Raw genomic sequence first — 26,148 nt, forward strand, 5'->3', positions numbered from 1 at the left:
ACCTTTGAATTAGATTTTAAAATATCATTTCGAACACAAATGTGAAGGATGACTAACATGAATATATGATGTGACAACGTTACATGCATAGACTAATGGAAAAATAATTGTAATTTATATGTTAAATGGACGACCCGCTTGCATGGCAGATTTTGCATGGCTTAGTGGAAGGAAATACTTAAATGCATTGCTTAGTGGTTCGTTGGGTGGATACTTTGCATGTTTAGAGTGCTTATGTGGCAGATTTTCATTGGCTTAGTGGGAAAGAAGATTCAAATGCAATGCCCAATGAGACGTTGATGTGGACACTTCGCATGTCGAGAGAATTGGGATCAACTTTTTAAAAATATTTAAAAATGTCATTTCAACACAAATGTGAAGGAGGACTAACATGAATATATGATGTGACAACCATACATGTACAGACTAATGAAAAAATAATTATAATTTATATGTTAAATGGATGACTCGCTTACGTGGCTGATTTTGCATGACTTAGTGAAAGGAAAGACTTAAATGCATTGCTTAGTGGAACGTTGTGGACACTTTGCATGTTTAGAGTGCTTATGTGGCAGATTTTTATTGGCTTACTGGAAAAGAAGATTTAAATGCAATGTCTAATGAGACATTGATGTAGACACTTTGCATGTTTAGAGAATTAGAACCAACTTTTTAAAAATATACTCCCCCGTTTCTAAATATAAGTTTTTTTTAATATTGCACTACAAGACTACATACGGATGTATATAGACATACTTTAGAGCATAGATTCATTTATTTTACTCTGTGTGTAGTCTTTTATTAAAATACTTAAAAAGACTTATATTTAAAAACGAGTAAGATGTAAGATAAGTCTGGGTCAGACTATTCCAAAGATAGAAAAGAGAGGAATGCTACTAACGTTCTTGACAGATTAGGAAGCAAATAATTGTTATTTCAAAAAAATAGAAGCAAATAATTACTTCCCCGTTCCGAATCTTATCCGACAATTAATTTTGTCCTATATGTATCCAAGGATAAAAATTGTCTCTCGCCTCCATTGTGGCAGGAACTTTAACTACTACTAGATCAGAGCGAACTAAATTATATAGCAGATGTGATAATTGTGATCGAGTAGCTAGATGGAAGGAGATCTGCGAGGTCGACCGGCGGAGGCGAGAGAGAAACGTCGGGATGCAGCCGGTTCGGCCGCCATCGTCATCATCGTCTTGCTGGTCGCGTTGACGCACCTGCTCGTGCTCTTCTCCCACTTCGGCGCCGCCGACCCTCTGATCTGGTGGCAGCAAAGGGCGTCCGCAGCAGATGATGGGACTGGCGGCAACGCGGTGGTGCCCGACCGGCTCCTCTCCCCGGAACTGGAAGACACGAATCCGGCGGCGTGCCTCAGCCGGTACGAGGCCTCCAGGCGTTGGAAGCCCTCGCCGTTCCCTGTGCCCCCTTACCTGGTGGAGAGGTTGAGGCGGTACGAGGCCAATCACCGTCGGTGCGGACCGCGCACGGCACTCTACCGCGAGGCCGTTTCGCGGCTCCGGTCTGCCGCCCGCAACGCAGACCACGCCGCCGCGGACGATGGTCAACATACATGCAAGTATGTGGTGTGGGTCCCAATCGAGGGCCTCGGCAACCGGATGCTCAGCCTCGTCTCCACGTTCCTATACGCGCTCCTCGCCGACCGCGTCCTCCTCGTCCATGAGCCTCCGGAGATGGAGGGCCTCTTCTGCGAGCCCTTCCCCGGGACCTCGTGGCTGCTCCCGCCGGCCGATTTCCCCCACAAGCTCGACGCCGCAGCCTTCTCCGTCCGTTCCAAGGAGAGCTACGTCAACATGCTCCATAGCAACATTGTCCGCTACGGCGACGGCGACGACGCTCGCGCGCAGGTGCTGCCGCCTTACGTCTACCTTCACCTGGAGACCGTGTTCCGTCTCACCGCGAGCGTAAAGCTCCGGCTCCAGAACCACACTTTCTGCGACGAGGACCACCGTTTGCTCAACAAGTTCGACTGGATGGTGGTCAAGTCTGACAACTACTTTGCGGTGGCTCTGTTCATGATGCCCATGTACCGCGGCGAGCTTGACCGGATGTTCCCGGCGAAAGGGTTGGTGTTCCACCATCTTGGCAGGTACCTCCTCCGCCCGGGGAACCGAGTGTGGAGGATGGTCGACAGATTCTTTGAGGGGTACCTCGCCGGTGCCGACGAGCGTCTCGGCATGCATGTGCGCAATAAGCAGATTTTCCCGGTGCCGTCCGAGATCATGTTCGAACAGATCCTCCGGTGCGCGCGGGAGCATCATCTTTTGCCGCAGGTACTAGCTACCAGCGAACCACCGACGACCAACGCGAAGGCGAAAAAGAAGAACAAGGCCGTTGCAGTCCTGGTGCTTTCCCTGAAGCCTGAGTACCATGACAAGCTGCACGCCATGTACTACGCAAACGCGACGGTGGCCGGCGACGTGGTGGTGTCGGTGCACCAGCCGAGCCACGACGGGGAGCAGCAGTCAGACGCGCGGGCACACAACGAGCGCGCCCTGGCAGAGATCTACATGCTGAGTTTCTGCGACAAGATGCTGACGACGGGGTGGTCCACGTTCGGGTACGTCGCGCAGGGGCTAGCTGGGATTCCGCCGTGGATGCTGTTGCCGGTGAACCGGAGCAAGATGAGGGCCGACGTCGCGTGCGTGAGGCCGCCGTCTGTAGAGCCCTGCATGCATCCGCAGCCGTCATTGCTCACGTGCCAGCACGGGGCGGGGCCGCGACATCTCGACGACCCCGTGAAGCATGTGCCGTTCGTACGCCACTGTGAAGACGCGCCTCTCGGTCTCAGGCTCTTCGATTGAGCTAAAAATTGTTGTATCACTGGAACTATAGATCGATATATGCCTAGTTGCGCTTCGAGAAATTTCTCTAAGATTTAACCAAACGCATCGTTGTCCATTTCTTAAAAACTAACAAAAGAGCCTATTCGCGGGTCTTGCAAGGTGGAGATTGGGAGTGGGTCGTGGCGGACCTGTTCGCCGACAGCCGTCTAACTCATATTGTAGAAATATCAATAAAAAATCTTTTTCTTCTTTTTTATAAAATCATATGCACGCTCATGCGTATCCGAAAACAAAAGAGCCTATGCATTAAGTAATATGATTATTAGAAAGTATAGAATAAACTAGGATTTGTTCTCACCTTACTTATAATTCAACATGATCATGTGATCTTTTAGTTAGGCTGATACCATGTTATAAGAGACTAGCAAAAGAGCCCGTGCGTTGCAACAGGAGAAAAAGAAAACATACTCTTAACCCAATAACCATGATTCAAGACCACACCCATTAATTTAGGCTGCATAAATTTATATATGGACGTCCGTGGACAAACGAAATATATTTATGGGACATTTTAGTCTGAATATCCTACGAGCAACCAACATAACTACATACGAAGAAATAACAGAGATAGAAGCTAGCGTGAACCAAGTGCTCAGAGTAGTGTTTTGCCCCGACCTCCTTCCTCGTGCTCTACGTCCGTTTTTTCAAAGCTTGCTCTTTTTCTCTTCCTGTGTTGGCCCCACGCCTGCCCCTCTCCCTCCTCCTTCCTAGTTTGTACGAGGCGTTGGTTGGCGCGTGGATGCATCTGCAGCCTAGCTTCTTTGGCCCTCTTTCATGTCCCCCCCTCTTTAGGTGTCCCCTTCTTCGATGGCTTGCCGGTAGATCCATTTTTCTTTTTTGCCTAATATAAATCCGCTAGTCTTCATCTTAGTGTTATCTTCGGTAGTTTATCGATTTGGATCCTTGTTATGCCCTGATTTATGTTCAATATTTATTTATTCATTCTGTGTTTTCTTCATCGGCAACCGGCTCCTCCTCGTGCAGGATCAATTTGGATCCCTCTCCTAGGACGCATTGGGGAGAGGAGACCACCCGTGGAGGCTGCAGGAAATAGCATGGGGATAGCTAATCGAAGCGTTGAATCCTGTGCTGGTCTGCATGTGCTATGCGTCGTGGTTGAGCATCTCCTTGTAGTTGAGCAGCAAGTTAAGCCTCTGCAGCCGCATTGCTGTTGGAACTTGTTGGTGAAGTCATCCGCCCTCTCGTCCACTCATGCGGCCTCCGGCGGCCCCACGTCCGGCCGCCTCGCCTCCGTCAGCACCGTGGGAGCCCTCAGCGCGTGCTGCACCAGCCGAGCCGGCGCCGACACCGGGGCGCGCTCCAGCCTCCTCACCTCGGCCATGACCACCTTCTTGGTCGCCACCTTCGCCCTGGCCGCCTTCTCCGCCTCGTTACCCGGCTTGCTCACCGGCTTCCCTCTCGTCCATGCACGCGGCCTCCGGCGGCCCCACGTCCGGCCGCCTCGCCTTCGTCAGCACCGCGGGAGCCCTCGGCGCGTGCTGCACCAGCCGAGCCGGCGCCGGCACCAGGGCGCGCTCCAGCCTCCTCACCTCGGCCGTGACCACCGAAACCTTATGGATCTCGGGTGGAATACCCCAAAACACGAGGTTCTTTTTGTAAGAACAAAACGTTTTCCTGGTTAGTCACTTAAAAGAGATGTTCTTTTGTTGACATTGAGTGTATCTGAAAATGGAAGTTGAGTGCAAGATGGTGCTGTTAGTTTTTGTTGAGGTCCTTACGTAGAATATCAGGCTCGGAAACTCCATGATGCCCTCGGTCGCGCTTACCTTGATGCCGCTCACGATCTCCAGGAGCAGCACGCCGAAGCTGTACACGTCGGACTTGTGTGAGAAGACGCCCTCCGTCGAGTACTCGGGAGCAATGTAGCCACTGTTCACACATTATACTTTTTCATCAGAAGAGGTATCACATTTTTCTAGGGTATTTTTCGATCAAATGCTAACTACCAACTCAGAACAAAAATATATTTTTTCATTTCTTTCAGAAAATTCAGTCAGGTGGTCAGGCTACTCACTATGTTCCCACGAGTTTCCGGGTGTTGGCTTTCACCTGGTTGTCACCAAAGATCTTGGCCATGTCGAAGTCGGCGATCTTGGGCCGCATCTCGGCGTCCAGTCGCACGTTGCTGGCCTTGAGGTCCCTGTGTATCATGGTCAGCCTCGAGTCCTGGTGCAGGTGGAGCAGCCCCCTTGCCACGCCCTTGATGATCCCCAGCCTAGTCGGCCAGTGCAACACCGACTTCCTCACACTGTCTCCAACATCTGAACTTCAGAAACCATGGCAAGAAACTTCAGTTGTATACTTGAGTTCGCTGAACATTGTATGTACCGAAGAGGATGGCGTCAAGGCCCTTGTTGGGCAGGTACTCGTAGATGAGCAACTTCTCGCCCCCCTCCGTGCAACAGCCGAGGAGGCGCACCAGGTTCCGGTGCTGCAGCTTGGCGATCAGAATCGCCTCGTTCTTGAACTCCTCTGCTCCCTGATCTGAATCCTTGCCCAGCCTCTTCACTGCTACCACATGCCCACCGTCTAATGTTCCCTTTCGAATGATAACCACAAACAAGTCAATATGAATTCACAAGCTCGATCACGTCATCGATCCCGCGCCATGCCGGCCAAGAACAACAAGGACCACCTACTGCATGCCCACACACCAAATGTCAAGGCTATCTTCGCTGATCGTGCTCCCCAAGGAGGCACCTTGAACTTGATCCATGGGCCTGTCACGTTCTGCCGTCCTCCTCCTCCTCATCTTCCTCCTTGCCGTCTGTTTCCAGTGCGCGTCCGCCGAGGACCAGCTGGACGTCGGTGAGAAGCGTCTCGCCGAGCAGACCCTGGTGTCCGACGGCGGCGCCTTCACCCTCGGCTTCTTCTCTCCGGACGACGACAACCCAGCCAGACGCTATCTTGGGATATGGTACAGCAACCCCGGATCCCGCACCGTGGTCTGGGTCGCGAACCGGGACGCCCCGGCCGCCGGCGCCCCCATGCTCGCGCTGGCCAACGACTCCAGCCTCGTCATGTCTGACGCCGACGGCCGCGTGCTCTGGAACACGTCCGGCGTCGGCAGCTCGTCCTCACAGACGGCGCCAGCCGAGCTCGGGAACGACGGCAACCTGCTCATCCAGCTCCCGGACGGCACGGTTGTGTGGCAAAGCTTCGACCACCCGACGGACACGTTCCTGCCGGAGATGAAGGTGCGGGTGAGCCACCGGACCGGGAAGGCGACCGATCGTGTCCTGGAGATCCCCCGGCGACCCGGCGCCGGGGCGCTTCTCCTACGGCCTGGACCCCGGCACGTCGCTGCAGCTGCTCATGTGAAACGGCACGCGCCCCTACTGGCGCAGCCCCGTCTGGAAGGGGTACGCCGTCGCCACCATGTACGTCAGCGCCGGCACGGTGATCTACACGGCGATAGTCCACACAGACGAGGAGATCTCCATGGCCTTCACCTTCTCATGGTTGAACATCTCCTTGTAGTTGAGCAGCAAGTTGAGCCTCTGCAGCTGCAGCTGCTGTCGGAACTTGTTGATGAAGTCGTCCGCCCTCTCGTCCACGTACGCGGCCTCCGGCGGCCCATGTCGGGCCGCCTCACCTCCGTCAGCACCGCGGGAGCCCACAGCGCGTGCTGCATCAGCCGAGCCGGCGCCGGCACCGGGGCGCGCTCCGGCCTCCTCACCTCGGTCGTGACCACCGAAACCTTATCTTAACAAAAGAATCTCGGGTGGAATACTTCAAAACACGAGGTACTTTTTGTAAAAGCAAAACTGAAACTCCTCACCTCGGTCGTGACCACCGAAACCTTATCTTAACAAAAGAATCTCGGGTGGAATACTCCAAAACACGAGGTTCTTTTTGTAAAAGCGAAACTTTTTCAGTCACTTAAAGAGGGACGGCGGGTTAATTACTTGGAAAGACAGGGACTTTTTTGCACAATATCCACGACGTACGGCAGAAGCAGTAGTTGTTTTATTATTAGGGGAGATACAAGGATTGATAAAATAGTTTGTTTTATTGTTTGAGCATATATATACCATGTTATCCCTTATAACATGGTATCAGCCTAACTAATGCAACCCTAGCCGCTGTCGCCGCTTTCGCTCCGGGGGGGGGGGGGGGAGCTCCATGACCGTCGTCGGGGCCTGTACATAGGGTTTGTCCATGGCTCTTGTTAATCGGTTGTCCTAGAGAGTCTTTTTTCCGATCTTTTGATCCGGACTTTCTCCCTCTAGTCGGTCGCTTTAATCGCCGTTTTCTTTTTGGTTTCGAATCTAAGATCGATTTGTGTCGCGTGCCGTCGTTGTGCACCACCATGCCTCTACTCCGACATCAGCGCGACCATCTGGCCTCTCCTCCAACCCGGCGGCCCCTCACGACCGTCTCCCGCACGTCTTCTCGACCGTCGTCCTGCGTTGGCTGTTGCCGCCCAAGAGTCGGCGCAACACGTGGCGCGGCGGGCGTTGGGCACTCCCGCTTCCCATGTCACCTCGGTACCCGTCTAGCGCTTACATAAAACCCGCGCACGGTGCTAGGCCATTATCACCCCTGTTAATCTTCCACCCGTGGGATATGTGTTAGGTGGCGTAGACCAAACGCTCACTTGGAGGCTCCATATAAGGGTAGGGGGAGGGACCTCCTTCCCCGACCTCCTCGCCCTTATTCTTCAACCCCGCAAATTATCACCGCGGTGATGGCACCAGCGAAGAGGTCCACCGCCACTGAGAGGGAGATGACAGTGTAGAGGGGAGCGGGTGTGCGACGACCGGCAAGGGGAAGGATCCATCCTCGCGTGCCTATCGTCGCACTCGAGGCACCTCCTGGGGGACCTGGGCGCTGCCCGCCGGTGGGCCGTGGCGGCCTGAGCAGCCACGACAGGAGTTCTGTCCGCGGGTGCGGCAGACGCGGCGGCCACTAACACGGCTGGCAGGGAAGTGTAGGCGCCCAGCCTCCCAAGTCGCGTAGTCATTCTGTCGACGCGGCCTGCGAGTTCATCGTGTGGGTAGAGGATATGCCCTGCACCTGGCTCCGACTCTGCACTTTTGCTCGGAGTAGAAGGAGGAGCTTGCGCACTTGGGCCTATGGTTGCAGCCACACAACTGCTACAACGGGCGCACCTGGGTGGCGACGGAGTTCAACTCCCTTGGCTTCTTGTTCCTAAGGCGCAGGGGGAAGTCGTTCACCCTCGCCCAAGGCTTGCAGGATGGGCACGTCCTCCACATCAAGTTCGATGGGCCCGCCACACTCTTCATGTAGGACTTCAGAAGCGTTGGTGGTCGCCTGGACTGCTGCATGGAGGACAGTAGCAGCAGCTGCAACAGCCCTTCTGGCACCGACGACAGTAGCAGCAGCTCCTCCTCCGGTGGAAGCGGGGGCGACAACGACTCCAATGGCTCCTTGGGCGCCCACGCGGAGGAGGAGAAGGACTCCGACTATGCGTGCGTGCGATGCCGACATCGAGGTCCCTAGCAGTGGCGCTTCAAGGGCCCGTCCTTTTTTTCTTGTGTCGTCTTTCCTTTCCTGTAATGCACCATGTTGGCCCCACGGGGCGTGTAAGAAGGATTATGTCCTTCACAATTCAAATCGAATGCTATTTTGGATCAAAAATAAACTTCTCCCCGACATTCTCTCCAGGATCCTCTCGAGGATCGTCCCGACGCTTCGTGTTGCCGAGGCCCAGCCCCCGAGCATGGGTACAGAGGCTCCTGAGGCGGCCCCGCAAGGGCCCGTCTTCCTCGCATGGGTGACTGCTTCTTGTGGGGCCCGCCTCGCGGGGCCCCCGAGGGGAGTCCCGCGGAGGAGGCGTCCTGTCTTGATGGCGCGCTCTTGTCTACATGTGTCTGGGCGTCGCGCGAGAAGTACAAGCCACGCGGCCTTGGTGAGGTAACACATGCATGGAGTGTGCCGGTGAGCCAGAACCCAGCTCTCTAGGTCCCCAGCATCGCCAGGGCAGACCCAGGCCAAGGCGTCGTGCCCATCCCCTGCGAGCGCGAGGCCTAGAGCAAGCTCGCAGTCGCGTGCCGCATGGGCATTCCCTTACTGTCGCCGTTGTCGTCCCCAGGGCAAGGTATGGGGCTTCCGTTGGGTGCGGGCATGGTAAAAAGGAGGAACGAAGGAAACTCTGAAAAAAAGAAGACCAAAACTTTTACCAGAAACCCAAGGCTACCTTGTTCACGAGCCCAAAAAGGGCAGTGCGGCTGCAGCATCAACATGGATCAGCGTGGTGGGCTCATTCATAGGTTGAAGAAAAAGGTGAATGAAAACGGCTGCCGTATCCAGCACGGATCAACCATAGAAAGAAAATCGTATGCCGTATCCAACACGGTTCAACCTAACAAAAGAGTGTGACTCGCGACGCATCTTCTTCGGTCGTCTTCTTCCACCAGCGCAAAGCATAGGGACTTCCACTAGGGAGTGGGCGGGGGCCCTCCACCGCGGCCATGACGCGGCTCATCGTGGGGTTACGCTTAGGAGGCCCCCGGGGCATGTACAGCCCCAACACTCATTATTACGTGAGAGGGTCACGAGCGGCGATAGTTGGGAAGATACCCCACACACAAGGCTCATGAGTTCCTAACCCGGTCTTCAGGTGCACTCCTGAGTCCCAAGCATGAGTGTCGTTCACACCCCGCATACCCCCAGGAGTGCCATTGCGTGCCCCCACGGCCCAAGCATGAGTGTCGTTCACAGCCAACATAGACGTGACAGCACGTCATCAGGAGAGTTGTTGTGTGAAGCCGCAAGGCTCCCATCTAGCGGTAGCGCGAGTCAAGTCATGTCACCTTCATCTTGTTCATGACGGCTTGTCGAGAGGGCATGTCACTAAGGACCTTGGCGAGATGGCTAACACGGGTGGCAAGCCCGCGAGCCAGAGCTCGGTCACTTAGATTTCTCGGTGTTGTGAGGACGAGTCTTCCACAAACGTCGTGTCTAACCCCTCACTGTCGATCGTTCCCTGGGCGCTTGCAGGGGCGCGCCATCCACCGGCAGCGTCAGAGCACCAGAGCTTAAAGTTCAGACAAACTACACAATCTCAACTGAAAGTTAATATAGTATGTTACACGTCCAAAAAATGCCCACTCAAGGCGAGACAAAATACAGAGAACTATCTGAGTCAAGCAACCCAGAAAGTCACCACACTACCATGCTGCCGGGGGAGCATTAGGCCGCTTGACGATGCGCGCTACCAAGGCCCAACCCTATGGAAGGGAAGGGCGACTGACCCCGAAAGCTTCAACACCTCGCGGGGTGACTCGTGAGGCCCCAAGTGTTGGAAATATGCCCTAGAGGCAATAATAAAATAGTTATTATTGTATTTCTTTGTTCAAGATAATCTTTTATTATCCATGCTAGAACTGTATTGATTGGAAACTCAAATACATGTGTGGATACATAGAAAACACATTGTCCCTAGTAAGCCTCTAATGGACTAGCTTGTTGATCAAAGATGATCTAGGTTTCCTGTCCATAGACAAGAGTTGTCATTTCTTAAAGGGATCACATCATTAGGAGAATTATGTGATGGACAAGGCCCAAATTATGAATGCAGCATGTGACCGTGTCCATTTACTGCTATTGTTTTCTCCATGTCAAGTATCTATTTCTATGACCATGAGATCATGCAACTCCCGAACACCGGAGGAATGCCTTGTGTGCATCAAAGGTCACAACGTAACTGGGTGACTATAAAGGTGCTCTACAGGTATCTCCAAAGGTGTCTGTTGGGTTGGCATGAATCGAGAGTGGGATTTTGTCACTTCGTATGATGGAGAGGCATCTCTAGGGCCCACTCGGTAGTACAACATCACAATGAGCTTGCAAGAAATGTGACTAAAGAGTTAGTCACGGGATCTTGTATTACGGAATGAGGAAAGAGACTTGCCAGTAACGAGATTGAACTAGGTATGGAGATACTGACGACCAAATCTCAGGCAAGTAACATACCAATAGACAAAGGGAACATCATACGGGATTAACTGAATCCTTGACATAGAGGTTCAACCGATAAAGATCTTCATAGAATATGTAGGAGCCAATATGGGCATCCAGGTCCCTCTATTGGTTATTGACCAGAGAGTGTCTCGTTTATGTCTACATAGTTCTCGAACCCGCAGGGTCTGCACACTTAAGGTTCGGTGATGTTTCGGTATAGTTGAATTATGTATGTTGGTGACCTAAGGTTGTTCAGAGTCTAGGTTGAGATCCCGGACGTCACGAGGAGTTCCGTAGTGGTCCGGAGACGAAGATTGATATATAGGAAAGAGGTATACGGGTTCCGAAAAGATTTTGGGCACTGCCCGTAAAGTACCGAGGGTGATGAATGGGTTCCGGGGGTTCATCGGGAGGGCCACATAGGCCTAACAGGTGGCACACCAGCCCCATGGTCCTTTGCACCCAAATTGAGGAGGTGGGGAGGTACCGACTAGGGGGAGGAGTCCTCCTAGCGCCTCCATCAAACCGAATTGGCTGAGGACTCGTCCTCGTCTTGTGTGCCGCCGGCCAACCCTAGGGATTTCCCTAGGGCGCCACCCCTTGCCTCCCTCGTATATATAGTGGAGAGGAGAGAGGAAGCCGACCCCAAGAGATGGCGTGTCTCTCTCTCTCCCTCCACTAGTTCATTCCACCTCTAGTTCGATTCGGCAGTGCACGGCGAAGCCCTGCCGGATCAGCTCCACCAACACCACCGCCACGCCGTCATGCTGTCGGAGACTTCATCTACCTCTCTGCTTCCTCTTGCTGGATCAATAAGGCGGAGATCGTCATCGAGTTATATGTGTGCTGAACGCGGAGGTGCCGTCCGTTTAGGGCTAGATCGTGATTGGATCACAAGACGACTTGTGATTTGGATCGCGAAGACGTTCGACTACATCAATCGCGTTTCTTAATGCTTCTTGCCTAGAGATCTACAAGGGTATTAGGATCTGACCTCTCCTCTCGTAGATGACCATCACCATGGATAGATCTTGTATGCGCGTAGGAATTTTTTTCCCATGCAACGTTAACCAACAGTGGCATCATGAGCTATGTCTGTGCATAGGTGACATCTCGAGTAGAACACAAAGGAGTTTGTGGGCGTTAATATTCAGATTGATGCCATCCTTAGTGTTTTCTTGATTCAAAGGTATTCTGGGAAGAAGCGGCCTCGAACAACCTTACACGTCCTCGTACGACAGACCGGTTCCATCGACAGACATGCAACTTGTTGCATAAATATGGCTCGCGGATGTCTGTCTCTCCTACTTTAGTTGAATCGGATTCGACAAGGGCGGTCCTTGAAGAAGGTTAAATAGCAACTTGCATATCACCTTTGTGGTTTTTGCGTACGTAAGAAGCATTCTTGCTAGATACCCATAGCAGCCACGTAAAACATGCAACAACAAATTAGAGGACGTCTAACTTGTTTTTGCATGGTATGTTGTGATATGATATGTGATGTATGCTAGAATTATGTCGGTATTTCCCCAAAGAGGAAGGGATGATGCAGTATTGCGACGGTAGGTATTTCCCTCAGTGATGAGACCAAGGTTATCGAACTGGTAGGAGAACCTCCTTAGACCATGTAAACAGCACCTACACACAAATAATAAATACTCGCAACCCGACGTGTTAAAGGGGTTGTCAATTGCTAGCAGTCCCCGGCAACGACACTAGAAAATGTTGTTGACGTGCAAATATTCCTGACTTGATGCCTCCACGGCAATGGAGCCAGAAAAGAACTGCTCCCAGTTGCTCAACAATTAGCAATTGTCTTGCAATGGTCCACCAGCGCGTGGAATCGCGGCAGTTTTCGAGGGTAGAGTATTCAACCCAAATTTGTTGGTTCGCGCGACGGGAAGTGAAAGAATATTCTCAAGTATTAGCAGCTGAATGTTGATACGTCCATTTTGCATCATGCTTTCATGTTGATATTAAACGCTTTATGGGATGTTATATTACTTTGTGGTACCATATTTATGCCTGTTCTCTCTTATTTTGCAAGGTTTATTTGAAGAGGGAGAATTCAGGCAGCTGGAATTCTGGACTGGAAAAGGAGCAAATCTGAGTCCTCTATTCTGCACAACTCCAAATGCCCTAAAAATTTACGTGGAATTTTTTGGGAATATATAAAAAATACTGGGCGAAAGAAGTACCACATGGGAGCTACCAGGGCCCCACAAGCCTGGTAGCCGCCACCCCTTGGTGGCGGCTACAGGGCTTGTGGGCTCCCTGACGGCCCACTGGCCCCCTCTTTTGGTATGTGAAGGGTTTCGTTCCAGAAAAAATCAAGAGGGAGCTTTTTTGTGGTTTCGCCGCCGCCACGAGTCGGAACTTGAGCAGATCCAATCTAAAGCTCCAGCAGGACGATCCTGCTGGGAAACTTCCCTCCTGGAGGCGGAAATCATCGCCATCGTCATCACCAACACTCCTCTCATCGGAGGGGAGGCATCTTCATCAACATCTTCATCAGCACCATCTCCTCTCCAATCCCTAGTTCATCTCTTGTAACCAATCTCCGTCTCGCGACTCCGATTGGTACTTGTAAGGTTGCTAGTAGTGTTGATTACTCTTTGTAGTTGATGGTAGTTGGATTACTTGGTGGAAGAGTTTATGTTCAGATCCTTGATGCTATTCATTAACCTCTGATCATGATTATGATTATGCTTTGTAAGTAATTACTTTTGTTCCTGAGGACATGGGATAAGTCATGCTAATAATAGTCATGTGAATTTGGTATTCGTTCGGTATTTTGATATGCTGTATGTTGTCTTTTCCCCTAGTGCTGTTATGTGAACGTCGACTACATAACACTTCACCATACTTGGGCCTAGAGGAAGGCATTGGGGAGTAGTAAGTAGATGATGGGTTGCTGGAGTGACAGAAGCTTAAACCCCAGTCTATGCGTTGCTTCGTAAGGGGCTGATTTAGATCCACTAGTTTAATGTTATGGTTAGACGTTGTCTTAATTCTTCTATCATAGTTGCGGATGCTTGCGAGAGGGGTTAATCATAAGTGGGATGCTTGACCAATTAAGGGCAGTACCCAAGCGCCGGTCCACCCACATATCAAATTATCAAAGTAACGAACGCGAATCACATGAACATGATGAAACTAGCATGACAGAAATTCCCATGTGTCCTCGGGAGCGTTTTTCCTTCTATAAGACTTAGTTCAGGCTTGTCCCTTGCTACAAAAGGGATTGGGCCATTTGCTGCACCATTTCTACTACTTGTTACTTGTTACTTTTACACTTGCTACGTTTCATCTCGCTGCATCATCACTTGTTACCGCTACTTTCAGTGCTTGCAGTTATTACCTTGCTGAAAACCGTTTATCAGAGCCTTCCGCTCCTCGTTGAGTTCGATACTCTTACTTATCGAAAGGACTACGATTGATCCCCTATACTTGTGGGTCATCAAGACTCTTTTCTGCCGTCGTTGCCGGGGACGGAAGCGCCTTTGGTAAGTGGAAATTGGTAAGGAAACATTTATATACTGTGCTGAAATTTATTGTCACTTGTCACTATGGAAACTGTTCCTTTGAGGAGTTTGTTGAGGGTATCTTCACCACAAACGGAAGCACAAGGAGTTGTTCCTCAACTTGAGGTACCTACTGAAAATATCTTTTATGAAATTCCTTCGGGTATGCTTGAGAAACTGCTGGGTAATCCTTTTACATGAGATGGATCTTCACATCCAGACTTGCATCTGATCTATGTAGATGAAGTTTGTGGTTTATTTAAGCTTCAAAGTTTGCCCGAGGATGAGGTAAAGAAGAAAGTCTTTCCTTTATCTTTGAAGGATAAGGTGTTGACATGGTATAGGCTATGTGATGATACTGGATCATGGGACTACAATCGGTTGAAATTGGAATTTCATCAAAAGTTTTATCCTATTCATTTAGTACACCGTGATCGGAATTATATTTATAACTTTTGGCCTCGTGACAGGGAAAGCATAGCTCAAGCTTGGGGGAGGCTTAAATCAATGCTATATTCATGCCCCAATCATGAGCTCTCGAGAGAAATTATCACTCAAAACTTTTATGCTCGGCTTTCTCATGAAGATCGTACCATGCTTGACACTTCTTGTACCGGTCCTCACAGAATTTGTTGGATAGAATCAAACGTAACTCTGAAGATTGGGAGCTGGAGGAAGGTAAGGAGTCAGGTATGAATTTCCAGTTTGATTGTGTTAAATCTTTTGTTGAGACAAACACTTCTAGAGATTTTAGCGCTAAGTATGGACTTGACTCTGAGATAGTAGCTTCTCTTTGTGAATCTTTTGCTGCTCATGTTCATCTTCCCAAAGAGAAGTGGTTTAAGTATCATTCTCCTCTAGAAAGCAACATAGTCAAAACCAATCTAGTTGAGGAGAAAGTCATTGCTTTTAGTGATCCTGTTGTTCCTTGTGCCTACGCTGAGAAACCACCTTACCCTACTAGGAAAAAGGATTACTCTAAAGCTCCAACTGTGATACGTAGGGGTTACATTAGACCACTGGCACCCCCTGAGGAGATTAGATTTGAACCTAGTGTTTCTACTATCAAAGATCTCTTAGCCGAAGACATAGACGGGCATGTTATCAAATTCTATGAGGACTCCGCTAGAATTGCTAAACCTCACGCGAAAGACAAATACAGACCTGTAGCTGGCCTGCCCGTTGTTTCTGTCAAGATAGGAGATCACTGTTACCATGGTTTATGTGATATGGGAGCTAGTGTTAGTGCAATACCCCGTTCCCTATATGATGAAATCAAAGATGAGATTGCACCTGCTGAGCTAGAACCCATTGATGCCACTATTACGCTAGCTAATAGAGACACTATCTGCCCTCTGGGAATTGTGAGAGACGTAGAAGTCCTGTGTGGTAAGACGAAGTATCCTACTGATTTCCTCGTCCTTGGTACTGCACGAGATAGCTTTTGTCCCGTCATATTTGGTAGACCCTTTCTCAACACTGTCAATGCTCACATTGATTGCATTAAGCAGACTCTCACTGTTAGTTTCGAGGGTGTGTCTCATGAATTTAACTTCTCAAAGTTTGGAAGACAACCCCATGAAAAAGAGTCGTCTGGTAGAGATGAAATCATTGCTCTTGCCTCTATTGCCGTACCTCCTACAGATCCTTTAGAGCAATATCTGCTTGAGCATGAAAATGATATGCATATGGAGGAAAGAGATGAGATAGATAAAAATATTTTTGAACAATATCCTATTCTCAAGAATAATTTGCCTGTTGAACTGCTTGGGGATCCTCCCCCACCGAAGGGTGATCCTGTGTTCGAGCTTAAACAGTTGCCTGATACTCTTAAGTATGCCTATCTTGATGAGAAGGAGATATATCCTGTTATTATTAGTGCTCTCCTCTCAGAGCACGAATAGAAGAAGTTACTAAAAACTCTGAGAAAGCACCATGCTGCTATTGGATATACTCTTGATGATCTTAAGGGTATTAGTCCCACTCTATGTCATCACAAGATTAAAACCGATCCTGATTCTAAACCAGTTACTGATCATCACAGGAGATTAAATCCTAAGATGAAAGAGGTCGTTAGAAAAGAAATATTAAAGCTTTTGGAAGCATGAATCATTTATCCTGTTGCTCATAGTGATTGGGTAAGTCCAGTACATTGCGTACCTAAGAAGGGAGGTATCACCGTCGTTCCTAATGATAAGAATGAATTAATCCCACAAAGGATTATTACTGGCTATAGGATGGTGATAGACTTCCGGAAACTGAACAAGGCAACAAGGAAAGACCATTATCCTTTGCCGTTTATCGACCAAATGCTAGAAAGGCTATCCAAACACACACACTTCTGCTTTCTAGACGGTTATTCAGGTTTCTCGCAAATACCTGTTGCACAATCTGATCAGGAGAAAACCACTTTCACATGCCCCTTCGGTACCTTTGCTTATAGACGTATGCCTTTTGGCTTATGCAATGCATCTGCCACCTTTCAAAGATGTATGATGGCTATATTCTCTGACTTTTGTGAAAAGATTGTCGAGGTTTTCATGGATGACTTCTCTATTTACGGGTCTTCCTTTGATGATTGCCTCAGCAAACTTGATCGAGTCTTACAGAGATGCAAAGATACCAACCTCATCTTGAATTGGGAGAAGTGCCACTTTATGGTTAATCAAGGCATCGTCTTAGGACACAAAATTTCTGAAAGAGGCATTGAAGTTGATAAGGCTAAGGTTGATGCAATTGAGAAAATGTCTTGCCCCACAGATATCAGAGGTATACGAAGTTTCCTAGGTCATGCTGGTTTCTATAGAAGGTTCATTAAAGACTTCTCTAAGATTTCTAGGCCTCTTACCAACCTCTTGCAGAAGGATGTTCCTTTTGTTTTTGATGTGGATTGTGAGGAAGCTTTCGAAATACTTAAGAAGGCTTTGATAACTGCACCTATTGTTCAACCACCTGACTGGAACTTGCCCTTTGAAATCATGTGCGACGCTAGTGATTATGCTGTTGGTGTTGTTCTAGGACAAAGAGTTGACAAGAAGTTGAATGTTATTCATTACGCTAGTAAAACTCTAGACAGTGCCCAAAGAAACTATGCCACTACGGAAAAGGAGTTTTTAGCAGTCGTGTTTGCATGCGAAAAGTTCAGATCTTATATAGTTGATTCCAAAGTCACTATTCACTGTGATCATGCTGCTATTAAGTACCTTATGGAGAAGAAGGACGCTAAGCCTAGGTTGATCAGATGGGTTCTCCTGCTACAGGAATTTGATTTGCACGTCATTGACCGAAAGGGTGCTGATAACCCTGTAGCAGATAACTTGTCCAGGCTAGAGAATGTCCTTGATGACCCACAACCTATTGATGACAACTTTTCTGATGAGCAATTAAATGTCATCCGCACTTCACATAGTGCACCGTGGTATGCCGATTACGCAAACTAAATCGTAGCCAAATACATACCACCCAGTTTCACATATCAGCAAAAGAAGAAATTCTTCTTTGATTTGAGACACTACTTTTGGGATGATCCTCGCCTTTATAAGGAAGGAGTAGATGGTGTTATTAGATGTTGTGTGCCTGAACATGAACAGGGACAGATCCTGCAGAAGTGTCATTCCGAAGCCTACAGAGGACACCACACTAGAGATATTACTACTCATAAGGTATTGCAATAAGGTTTCTATTGGCCCACTCTCTTGAAGGATGCCCGTAAGTTTGTCTTGTCCTATGACGAATGCCAAAGAATAGGAACATCAGTAAGCGTCACGAAATTCCTATGAACTATTCACTTGTCATTGAACCGTTCGATGTCTGGGGCTTTGATTATATGGGACCCTTTCCGAGTTCCAATGGGTACACTCACATCTTAGTTGTTGTGGATTACGTCACTAAGTGGGTAGAAGCTATCCCCACTAAAAATGTTGATCACCACACCTCTATTAAGATGCTTAAAGAAGTCATTTTCCCAAGATTTGGAGTCCCTAGATATTTGATGACTGATGGCGGTTCACACTTCATTCATGGTGTTTTCCACAAGATGCTCGCTAAGTATGATGTCAACCATAGAGTTGCATCTCCTTATCATCCTCAGTCTAATGGTCAAGTGGAGTTGAGTAATAGGGATATCAAATTGATCCTACAAAAGACTGTCAATAGATCTCGAAAGAATTGGTCTAGCAAACTTGACGATGCACTATGGGCTTATAGGACTACTTATAAGAATCCCATGGGCATGTCGCCGTATAAAATGGTTTACGGTAAGGCCTATCTTTTACCTCTTGAGCTGGAACACAAAGTTTATTGGGCAGTCAAAGAGCTCAACTTCAATTTCAAACTTGCCAGTGAGAAGCGGTTGTTTGATATCATCTCATTAGATGAATGGAGGGCCGAGGCATATGAGAATGCCAAGTTGTTCAAGGAAAAGGTTAAGAGACGACACAATAAATGAATACAGAAACGAGAGTTCAATGTAGGTGATTATGTCTTGCTATACAATTCTCGCTTAAGATTCTTCGCATGCAAGCTTCTCTCTAAATGGGAAGGTCCTTACGTTATCGAGGAAGTATATCGTTCCGGTGCCATCAAAATCAATAACACGGAAGGAAATTTTCCTAGAGTGGTAAATGGGCAAAGAATCAAGCATTATATCTCTGGTACTCCCATAAATGTTGAGACCAATATCATCAATATCATAACTCCAGAGGAGTACATAAGGGATGTTTATCAGCCTGTTTCAGACCCTGAAAACGAAGAGGTATCTGTTTCGGTAAGTAATTGGACTCCGAAACTTTTCCAATAGGAAATTTCCTTCGTTTTGGAATTTTTGGAAAACTAGAACAATAAAAAGCAGTCCGGAGAGCGCACGAGGCGGCCACAAGCTTGGTAGCCGCCACCTACCCCCTGGTGGTGGCTAGAGGGCTTGTGGGCACCTCGTGTGCCTCCCGGACTCCGTTTTCTTGCGGAGCACTCCTTGTGGTCCAGAAAAATCATTATATATACGCCCGAAGGTTTTGATCTCTGTATCACGCAGTTTTCCTCTGTTTTCGTTTCAAGCCTGTTTCTGTGGCAGATCTAGATCATCATGACTTCCCCAAACGCTCCTAAGGACAAGATCTTCGAGAAGGTCATCAATCCCTACCTCACGGAAGTGCTGAAACACCCTCAATCTATCAAGATGAGCGAGGGGATGTTGCACATCCGTGATGTTGAGGGGCCTAAGAAGACCGGAAGCATGGAGACGAGGCTCGAAGCAATGGAGCAACAAGTCTTCAAGTGCCAAGGAATGGTGGAGCGTGGACTCAACGCCAACCACATGATGATCACGGAGTTCACCAGCAATCACAAGATGGATGCCATTGACATTGGGAAACGCCTCTCCAGGCTCTATGACAGGGTTGACCAACTTCAGGGCCAGATCTATGACCTGCGTAACCAAAACTGTGAGTATGAGTATAGATTTAAATCAATAAGGTTGGCTGCAGATTTGAGGATTCCGGCGACTCGTTCATCCTGCCATGATGGAGCACCTATGCCTTGGAAGACGGAGGATCAGACTGCTTCAACAACACCACCACCATCACCACCAAAGGAAGACAACTAAGCATTGGTATGGGCAATCCCCTTGACTTTTGCCAAGCTTGGGGGAGTTGCCCTGGTATCGTATCACCTTTATATCTTTTGCTTTTACCTTTGTTTTAGTTCTTTCCTTTTTAGTTTTTATTTCTTCTCTTAGTGGAATAAGTCTTTAGTGTTTAGTTTGAGTCTTTTGCCTTGTGTTTCCCCTGATGTATTCGAGCTTGCGAGCTATATAATAAAGAGTATCTTAGTCAAGGGCTTTGCTTTGTGTCGTGATCAGAAGTATGAAAAGAAAGATAGCATGAAAGATCATGAGATGATCTTACGGAAAGTGATAGCTTCACATATGACACGTATGATGATTGAAACTTGTTGAGAATAAATCAACATAGACCTCAGTCATTGTTGCAATTAATAAGAAGTAATAAGGAAAGAGAGGTTCACATATAAATATATCATCTTAGACACTTTTTTACAATTGTGAGCATTCACCAAACTATTACATGCTTAGGAGCAGATGTTGGACAAGGAAGACAACATAATGAATTGTGTTTGTTTGGTTCCAAACAATGTTATATGATTAGGGATCCCTTAGCATGTGACGATTTCTTCCACCTCATATTAGCCAAAACTCTCGCACCAAGTAGAGATACTACTTGTGCATCCATAAACCTTCAACCCAGTTTTGCCATGCGAGTCCACCATACCTACATATGGATTGAATAAGATCCTTCAAGTAAGTTGTCGTCGGTGCAAGCAATAAAAATTGCTCTCTAATATGTATGATCTGTTAGTGTGTGGAAAATAAGCTTTGTACGAACCTGTGATGAGGAAGACAAAAAAGCGACAGACTGCATAATAAAGTTCTTTATCACAGGAGGCAATATAAAGTGACGTTCCTCCGCACTAAGAGGACACGCATTCAAACCTCAAAAGCGCATGAAAATCTCTGCTTCCCTCTACGAAGGGCCTATCTTGTACCTTTACTTTTTTCCCTTGTAAGAGTCATGGTGATCTTCACCAATTCCCTAGTTTTGCCTTTGTCTTGGCTACCATCACATGCTTGGGAAAGATCTATATTCATATATCAACTTGGAGTTGAGTACTTATGCTTTATTATTATTGATTTTACCCTTGAGGTAAATAGTTAGGAGGCAAAACTATAAGCCCCTATCTTCCTCTATGTCCAGCTGAAACTTTGATACCATGGGTACCACGTGAGTTGTAACAATTGTGGAAAATAAAAGAGATGATTGAGTATGTGGGTTTGCCTTACAAGGTCTTATTTGACTCTTTCTAATGTTATGATAAATTGCAATTGCTTCAATGACTTTGGACTGTTGTTGGTTACTTCTCGGTAAGGTTTTGGCTTCATACTTTGCTTTGTGAAGGAATTTTTACTTTCCCATAAGAATCTTTATGATGTATTGTTGTTCTATGTGTGATCATGATGCCCTCATGTCCGTATTATGTTTTATCGACACCTTTGTCCCTAAACATGTGGACATGTTTATGGAACTTGGTTTTCGTTTGAGGACAAGCGAGGTCTAAGCTTGGGGGAGTTGATACGTCCATTTTGCATCATGCTTTCATGTTGATATTTATCACTTTATGGGCTGTTATATTACTTTGTGGTACCATATTTATGCCTTTTCTCTCTTATTTTGCAAGGTTTATTTGAAGAGGGAGAATTCAGGTAGCTGGAATTCTGTACTGGAAAAGGAGCAAATCTGAGTCCTCTATTCTGCACAACTCCAAATGCCCTGAAAATTTACGTGGAATTTTTTGGGAATATATAAAAAATACTGGGCGAAAGAAGTACTAGAGGGGAGCTACCAGGGCCCCACAAGCATGATCTTTGCGCAGGTATTTTTCATATTTTCCTGAAATATTCTCCGTAAATTTTCAGGACGTCCCGAGAACTTTCATTTCTGCACAAAAACAACACCATGGCAATTCTGCTGAAAACAGCGTCAGTCCGGGTTAGTTCCATTCAAATCATGCAAACTAGAGTCCAAAACAAGGGCAAAAGAGTTTGGAAAAGTAGATACGATGGAGACATATCAACTCTCCCAAGCTTAAAACCTTGCTTGTCCTCAAGCAACTTAGTTGACAAACTGAAAGAGAAAGAAAAACTTTGACAAACTCTGTTTGATTTTGTTGTTGCAACTATGTCTAACTCATAACCAGAATTTCAGCAAGATCACAAGTTAACCACATAAGCAAGTGACACATAGGTCTCATGGTAAACTAATATCAATGGCATAATCAGCTAGCGAGCAAATAATAATGAGTTTCAGATACCAACAATTCAATCAAAACAAGCATGAAGCAATATGAATAGGTGGTATCTGATACGTCTCAAACGTATCTAGAATTTTTGATGATTTCACGGTGTTATCTTGCCTTCTTTGTATGTTTTATGTACCTTTTTATATCTTTTTGGGACTAACTTATTAATTCAGTGCCAAGTGTCAGTTCCTGTTTTTCCCTGTTTTTGACTCTTTTCAAATCTGATTTTGGAACGGAGTCCAAACGGAAGAAAAACCCCAAAACGAATTTTTCCCGAACGGAAGAAGTCCAGGGGGCTTTTGGGCCAAGCCAGGTGGGCTCCAGGGAGCCCACAAGCCCCCACTCCACCACCAGGGGGAGGCGGCGGTGGGCAGGCTTGTGGCCTCCCTGGCCGCCCCCTCACCGAGATCTTTGGCATATAAATTCCCAAATATTCCGCAAAAAATCAAGGGAGCCTCGAAAATACTTTTCCGCCGCCGCAAGCTTCCGTTTCCACGAGATCTCATCTGGAGACCCTTCCCGGCACCCTGCCGGAGGGGAGTTTGGAGTTGGAGGGCTTCTTCATCATCATCATCGCCCCTCCAATGACTCGTGAGTAGTTCACTTCAGACCTACGGGTCCGTAGTTAGTAGCTAGATGGCTTCTTCTCTCTCTTGGATCTTCAATACAAAGTTCTCCATGATCTTCATGGAGATCTATCCGATGTAATCTTCTTTGGCGGTGTGTTTGTCGAGATCCGATGAATTGTGGACTTGTGATCAGATTATCTATGATATATATTTGAGTCTTTGCTGATTTCTTATATGCATGATTTGATATCCTTGTAAGTCTCTTCGAGTCTTGGGTTTTGTTTGGCCAACTAGATCTATGATTCTTGCAATGAGACAAGTGCTTGGTTTTTGGTTCTGCCATGTGGTGACCTTTCCTAGTGTCAGTAGGGGCAGCAAGGCACACATCAAGCAGTTGCCATCAAGGGTAAAAAGATGGGGTTTTTATCATTGGTTTGAGATTATCCCTATACATCATGTCATCCTGCTTAAGGCGTTACTCTGTTCTTATGGACTTAATACACTAGATGCATGCTGGATAGCGGTCGACGTGTGGAGTAATAGTAGTAGATGCAGAAAGTATCGGTCTACTTGTTTCGGACGTGATGCCTATATAAATAATCATTGCATCGATATCGTCACGACTCTGCACAGTTCTATCAATTGCTCGACAGTAATTTGTTCACCCACCGTCTACTTGCTTTCATGAGAGAAGCCACTAGTAAACACTACGACCCCCGGGTCTATTCACATCCATCGTTTACAACTCCGCTTTTACTTTGCTTTGTTACTTTGTTGCTTTCAGCTCTCACTTGGCAAACAATCTCTAAGGGATTGAAAACCCCTTCATAGTGTTGGGTGCAAGCTTTTGTGTTTGTGCAGGATCTTGAGATACTCCTCCGCCGGATTGATACCTTGGTTCTCAAACTGAGGGAAATACTTACCTCCACTGTGCTACATCATCCTCTCCGCTTCGAGGGAACACCAACGCAGAAGGATTCCTGGTGTCGTCAACGTGCCCATTTCTGGCGCCACTGGAAGGTCTTTTGTGCAGTAGCATAACGGACATCAGTATCTCGCTAGATCTTTCTGAGACCGCAAAACATCAATGCAGAGCACTTTCAAAGATCAAGGGCTGACTAAACATTGTAATTCATAGCAACGAAAATCCAGTCATAGTCATACTCAATATCAATCAAAAGCAAAGCATAAAAATGAAAAAGGTGCTCTCTAATTGGTGCTTAAATAAGAAGAGGATGACTCAACAGGAAAATAAATAGAGAGGCCCTTCGTAGATGGAAGCATTGATTTGCAGAGGTGCCAGAGCTCAAGCTTTGAAAACAGAGATAATAATTTTGGGTGGCATGCTTTCATTGTCAACGCAATGACCAAGAGTTCTCAATATCTTCCATGCTATTCATGCTATAGGCGGTTCCCAAACAGAAAAGTAAAGTTTTAACTCCCCCACCACCAATCAATCACACTCGACGGCTAGCCGAATCCTCGGGTACCGGCCATACTAACATCAGTCTGGGGGAGTCTTGTTTTACAGTTATGTTTTCGATTTAAACGTGGAACTGGGCATTCCAATTACCGGCCCCTTTCTCGTGAATGACAGTAAATAAATACATGTCGAGGATAACACGCCTAACATGGAAGATACCAATAGCCCCCTGTCACCACATGAGCGGCTCGGGCATGCAAAACAGATTATTTCTTGAAGGTTTAGAGAATGGCACATGCAAATTTACTAGGAACGGCAGGTAGATACCGCAAATAGGTAGGTATGATGGACTCTCATGGAAAAACTTTTGGGTTTATGGAATTGGATGCACAAGCAGTATTCCGCCTAGTACAAGTGAAGGCTAGCAAAAGACTGGGAAGCGACCAACTAGAGCGACAACAGTCATCAAGATGCAATGAGTTTGACTAACATTGAGTGCAAGCATGAGCAGGATATAAATCACCATGAACACGAACATCATAGAGGCTATGTTGATTTTGTTTCAACTACATGCATGAACATGCGCCAAGTCAAGCCACTTGAATCCTTGAAAGGAGAATACCATCCTATCATACTACATTATAGTCATCTCAAAATCTATGTTGGCATTCAAGACAAACCATTATAAGCTCCTAGCTAATTAAGCATGGCATCAGAAACTATGATCTCTAAGTTGTCATTGCAAACATGGTTCTCTCACAATAAAGCTGAATCTCGGACGGCAAGCTAGTCATATTAAAAAAAAATAGATAGAGTTCATACCAGCTTTTCGAGTCTCAGTCACTTCATCATATATCATCATTATTGCCTTTCACTTGCACGATCGAACGATGTGAACAATAATAAGAGTGCTCGTGCATTGGACTAAGCTGAATCTGCAGGCAAACAAAAAGGAGAAGACAAAGTAATATGGCTCTTTGAAAGCTAAACAGGTATGCATGCAAGAGCCACTAAACATTGTAACCAATATCTTCTACCTTGACCTAAAGAAAAAGAAAACTATTTACACGGGAAAGCTCCCAACAAGCAAAAGAAGAAAGGAAAATCTTTTTGGGTTTTCTCAAAAGGACACAAAACCAGAAAACAAGATAACAAAAATAAAAGCATGGATAATACAGTGGCAAAGTGTAAACACCGGCTAACAAAGTGAAAGCATAAGCATGAATGTAAAGTCGGTGAGAACACGTACTCCCCCTAGCTTAGGCTTTTGGCCTAGCTTGGTCTACTCCCAAGGCGGGAAATAACTAGCTCCGGGATACTCCGGAGCGGACTTTGGATGCCACTGCTGTGTGAGATCCTCTGGCTCCCACTGATAAACTGGCGTCTGGTACTCTACTGGCGGCTCGGGCATGGGCACCTATGGTTGGGCTAAGCCCCAATATGCATAGATGTCCGAGGGCATAATAGTGTACCTGCTTGCATGAAGATCGAACAAAGAAGGAGCAGGCAAAGTAATAGTATCTCGAGTACCCTGACTAAATACCAGGTTATAAATCATCCGTCCACTAGCATCTCTATCCAGAAAATCATGGCAAACCATGCTGTCATAATCTTGATATTTTTCAGGAAGAAGCATTCCTTCTTCTTCGCGAAGTCTAATAGGTATCTCAAAGTGTCTAGCAAGACGAGTAGCGTAGATACCTCCATAGACGACACCTTTGGAACGGTTTGTATTCAACCGTTGAGCTACTATAGCACCTAGGCTATACATCTTATTGCTATAAAGGCCTTCGCGCAAAACCACAAGGTATGGAGAGCTAAGTGATCCAGCCTCCCCACGACCAATCAAACATTTTCCCACAAATAATGAGAAGTACTGAAGCATGGGAAAATGTATGCTAGCAATTCTAGCGCGAGACACTCCTATCTCCTCTCCAACA

The 26,148-nt window shown here is 47.2% G+C and overlaps 1 protein-coding gene and 1 pseudogene across 1 annotated transcript; both read left to right on the plus strand.

Annotated features, from left to right (window-relative positions):
* Window positions 1–939: 939 nt before the first annotated feature.
* Window positions 940–2,898, plus strand: LOC123446280 (probable fucosyltransferase 7). The gene has a single exon (XM_045122957.1). The coding sequence runs from the start codon at window positions 1,122–1,124 to the stop codon at window positions 2,832–2,834; it is 1,713 nt and encodes a 570-aa protein (XP_044978892.1). The 5' UTR covers window positions 940–1,121; the 3' UTR covers window positions 2,835–2,898.
* A 2,699-nt stretch (window positions 2,899–5,597) lies between these two features.
* On the plus strand, window positions 5,598–6,377 carry LOC123450378 (annotated as a pseudogene).
* Window positions 6,378–26,148: the final 19,771 nt, after the last annotated feature.

This window comes from Hordeum vulgare, chromosome 4H (assembly GCF_904849725.1).
Source record: "Hordeum vulgare subsp. vulgare chromosome 4H, MorexV3_pseudomolecules_assembly, whole genome shotgun sequence".
Classification (NCBI taxonomy): domain Eukaryota; kingdom Viridiplantae; phylum Streptophyta; class Magnoliopsida; order Poales; family Poaceae; genus Hordeum; species Hordeum vulgare.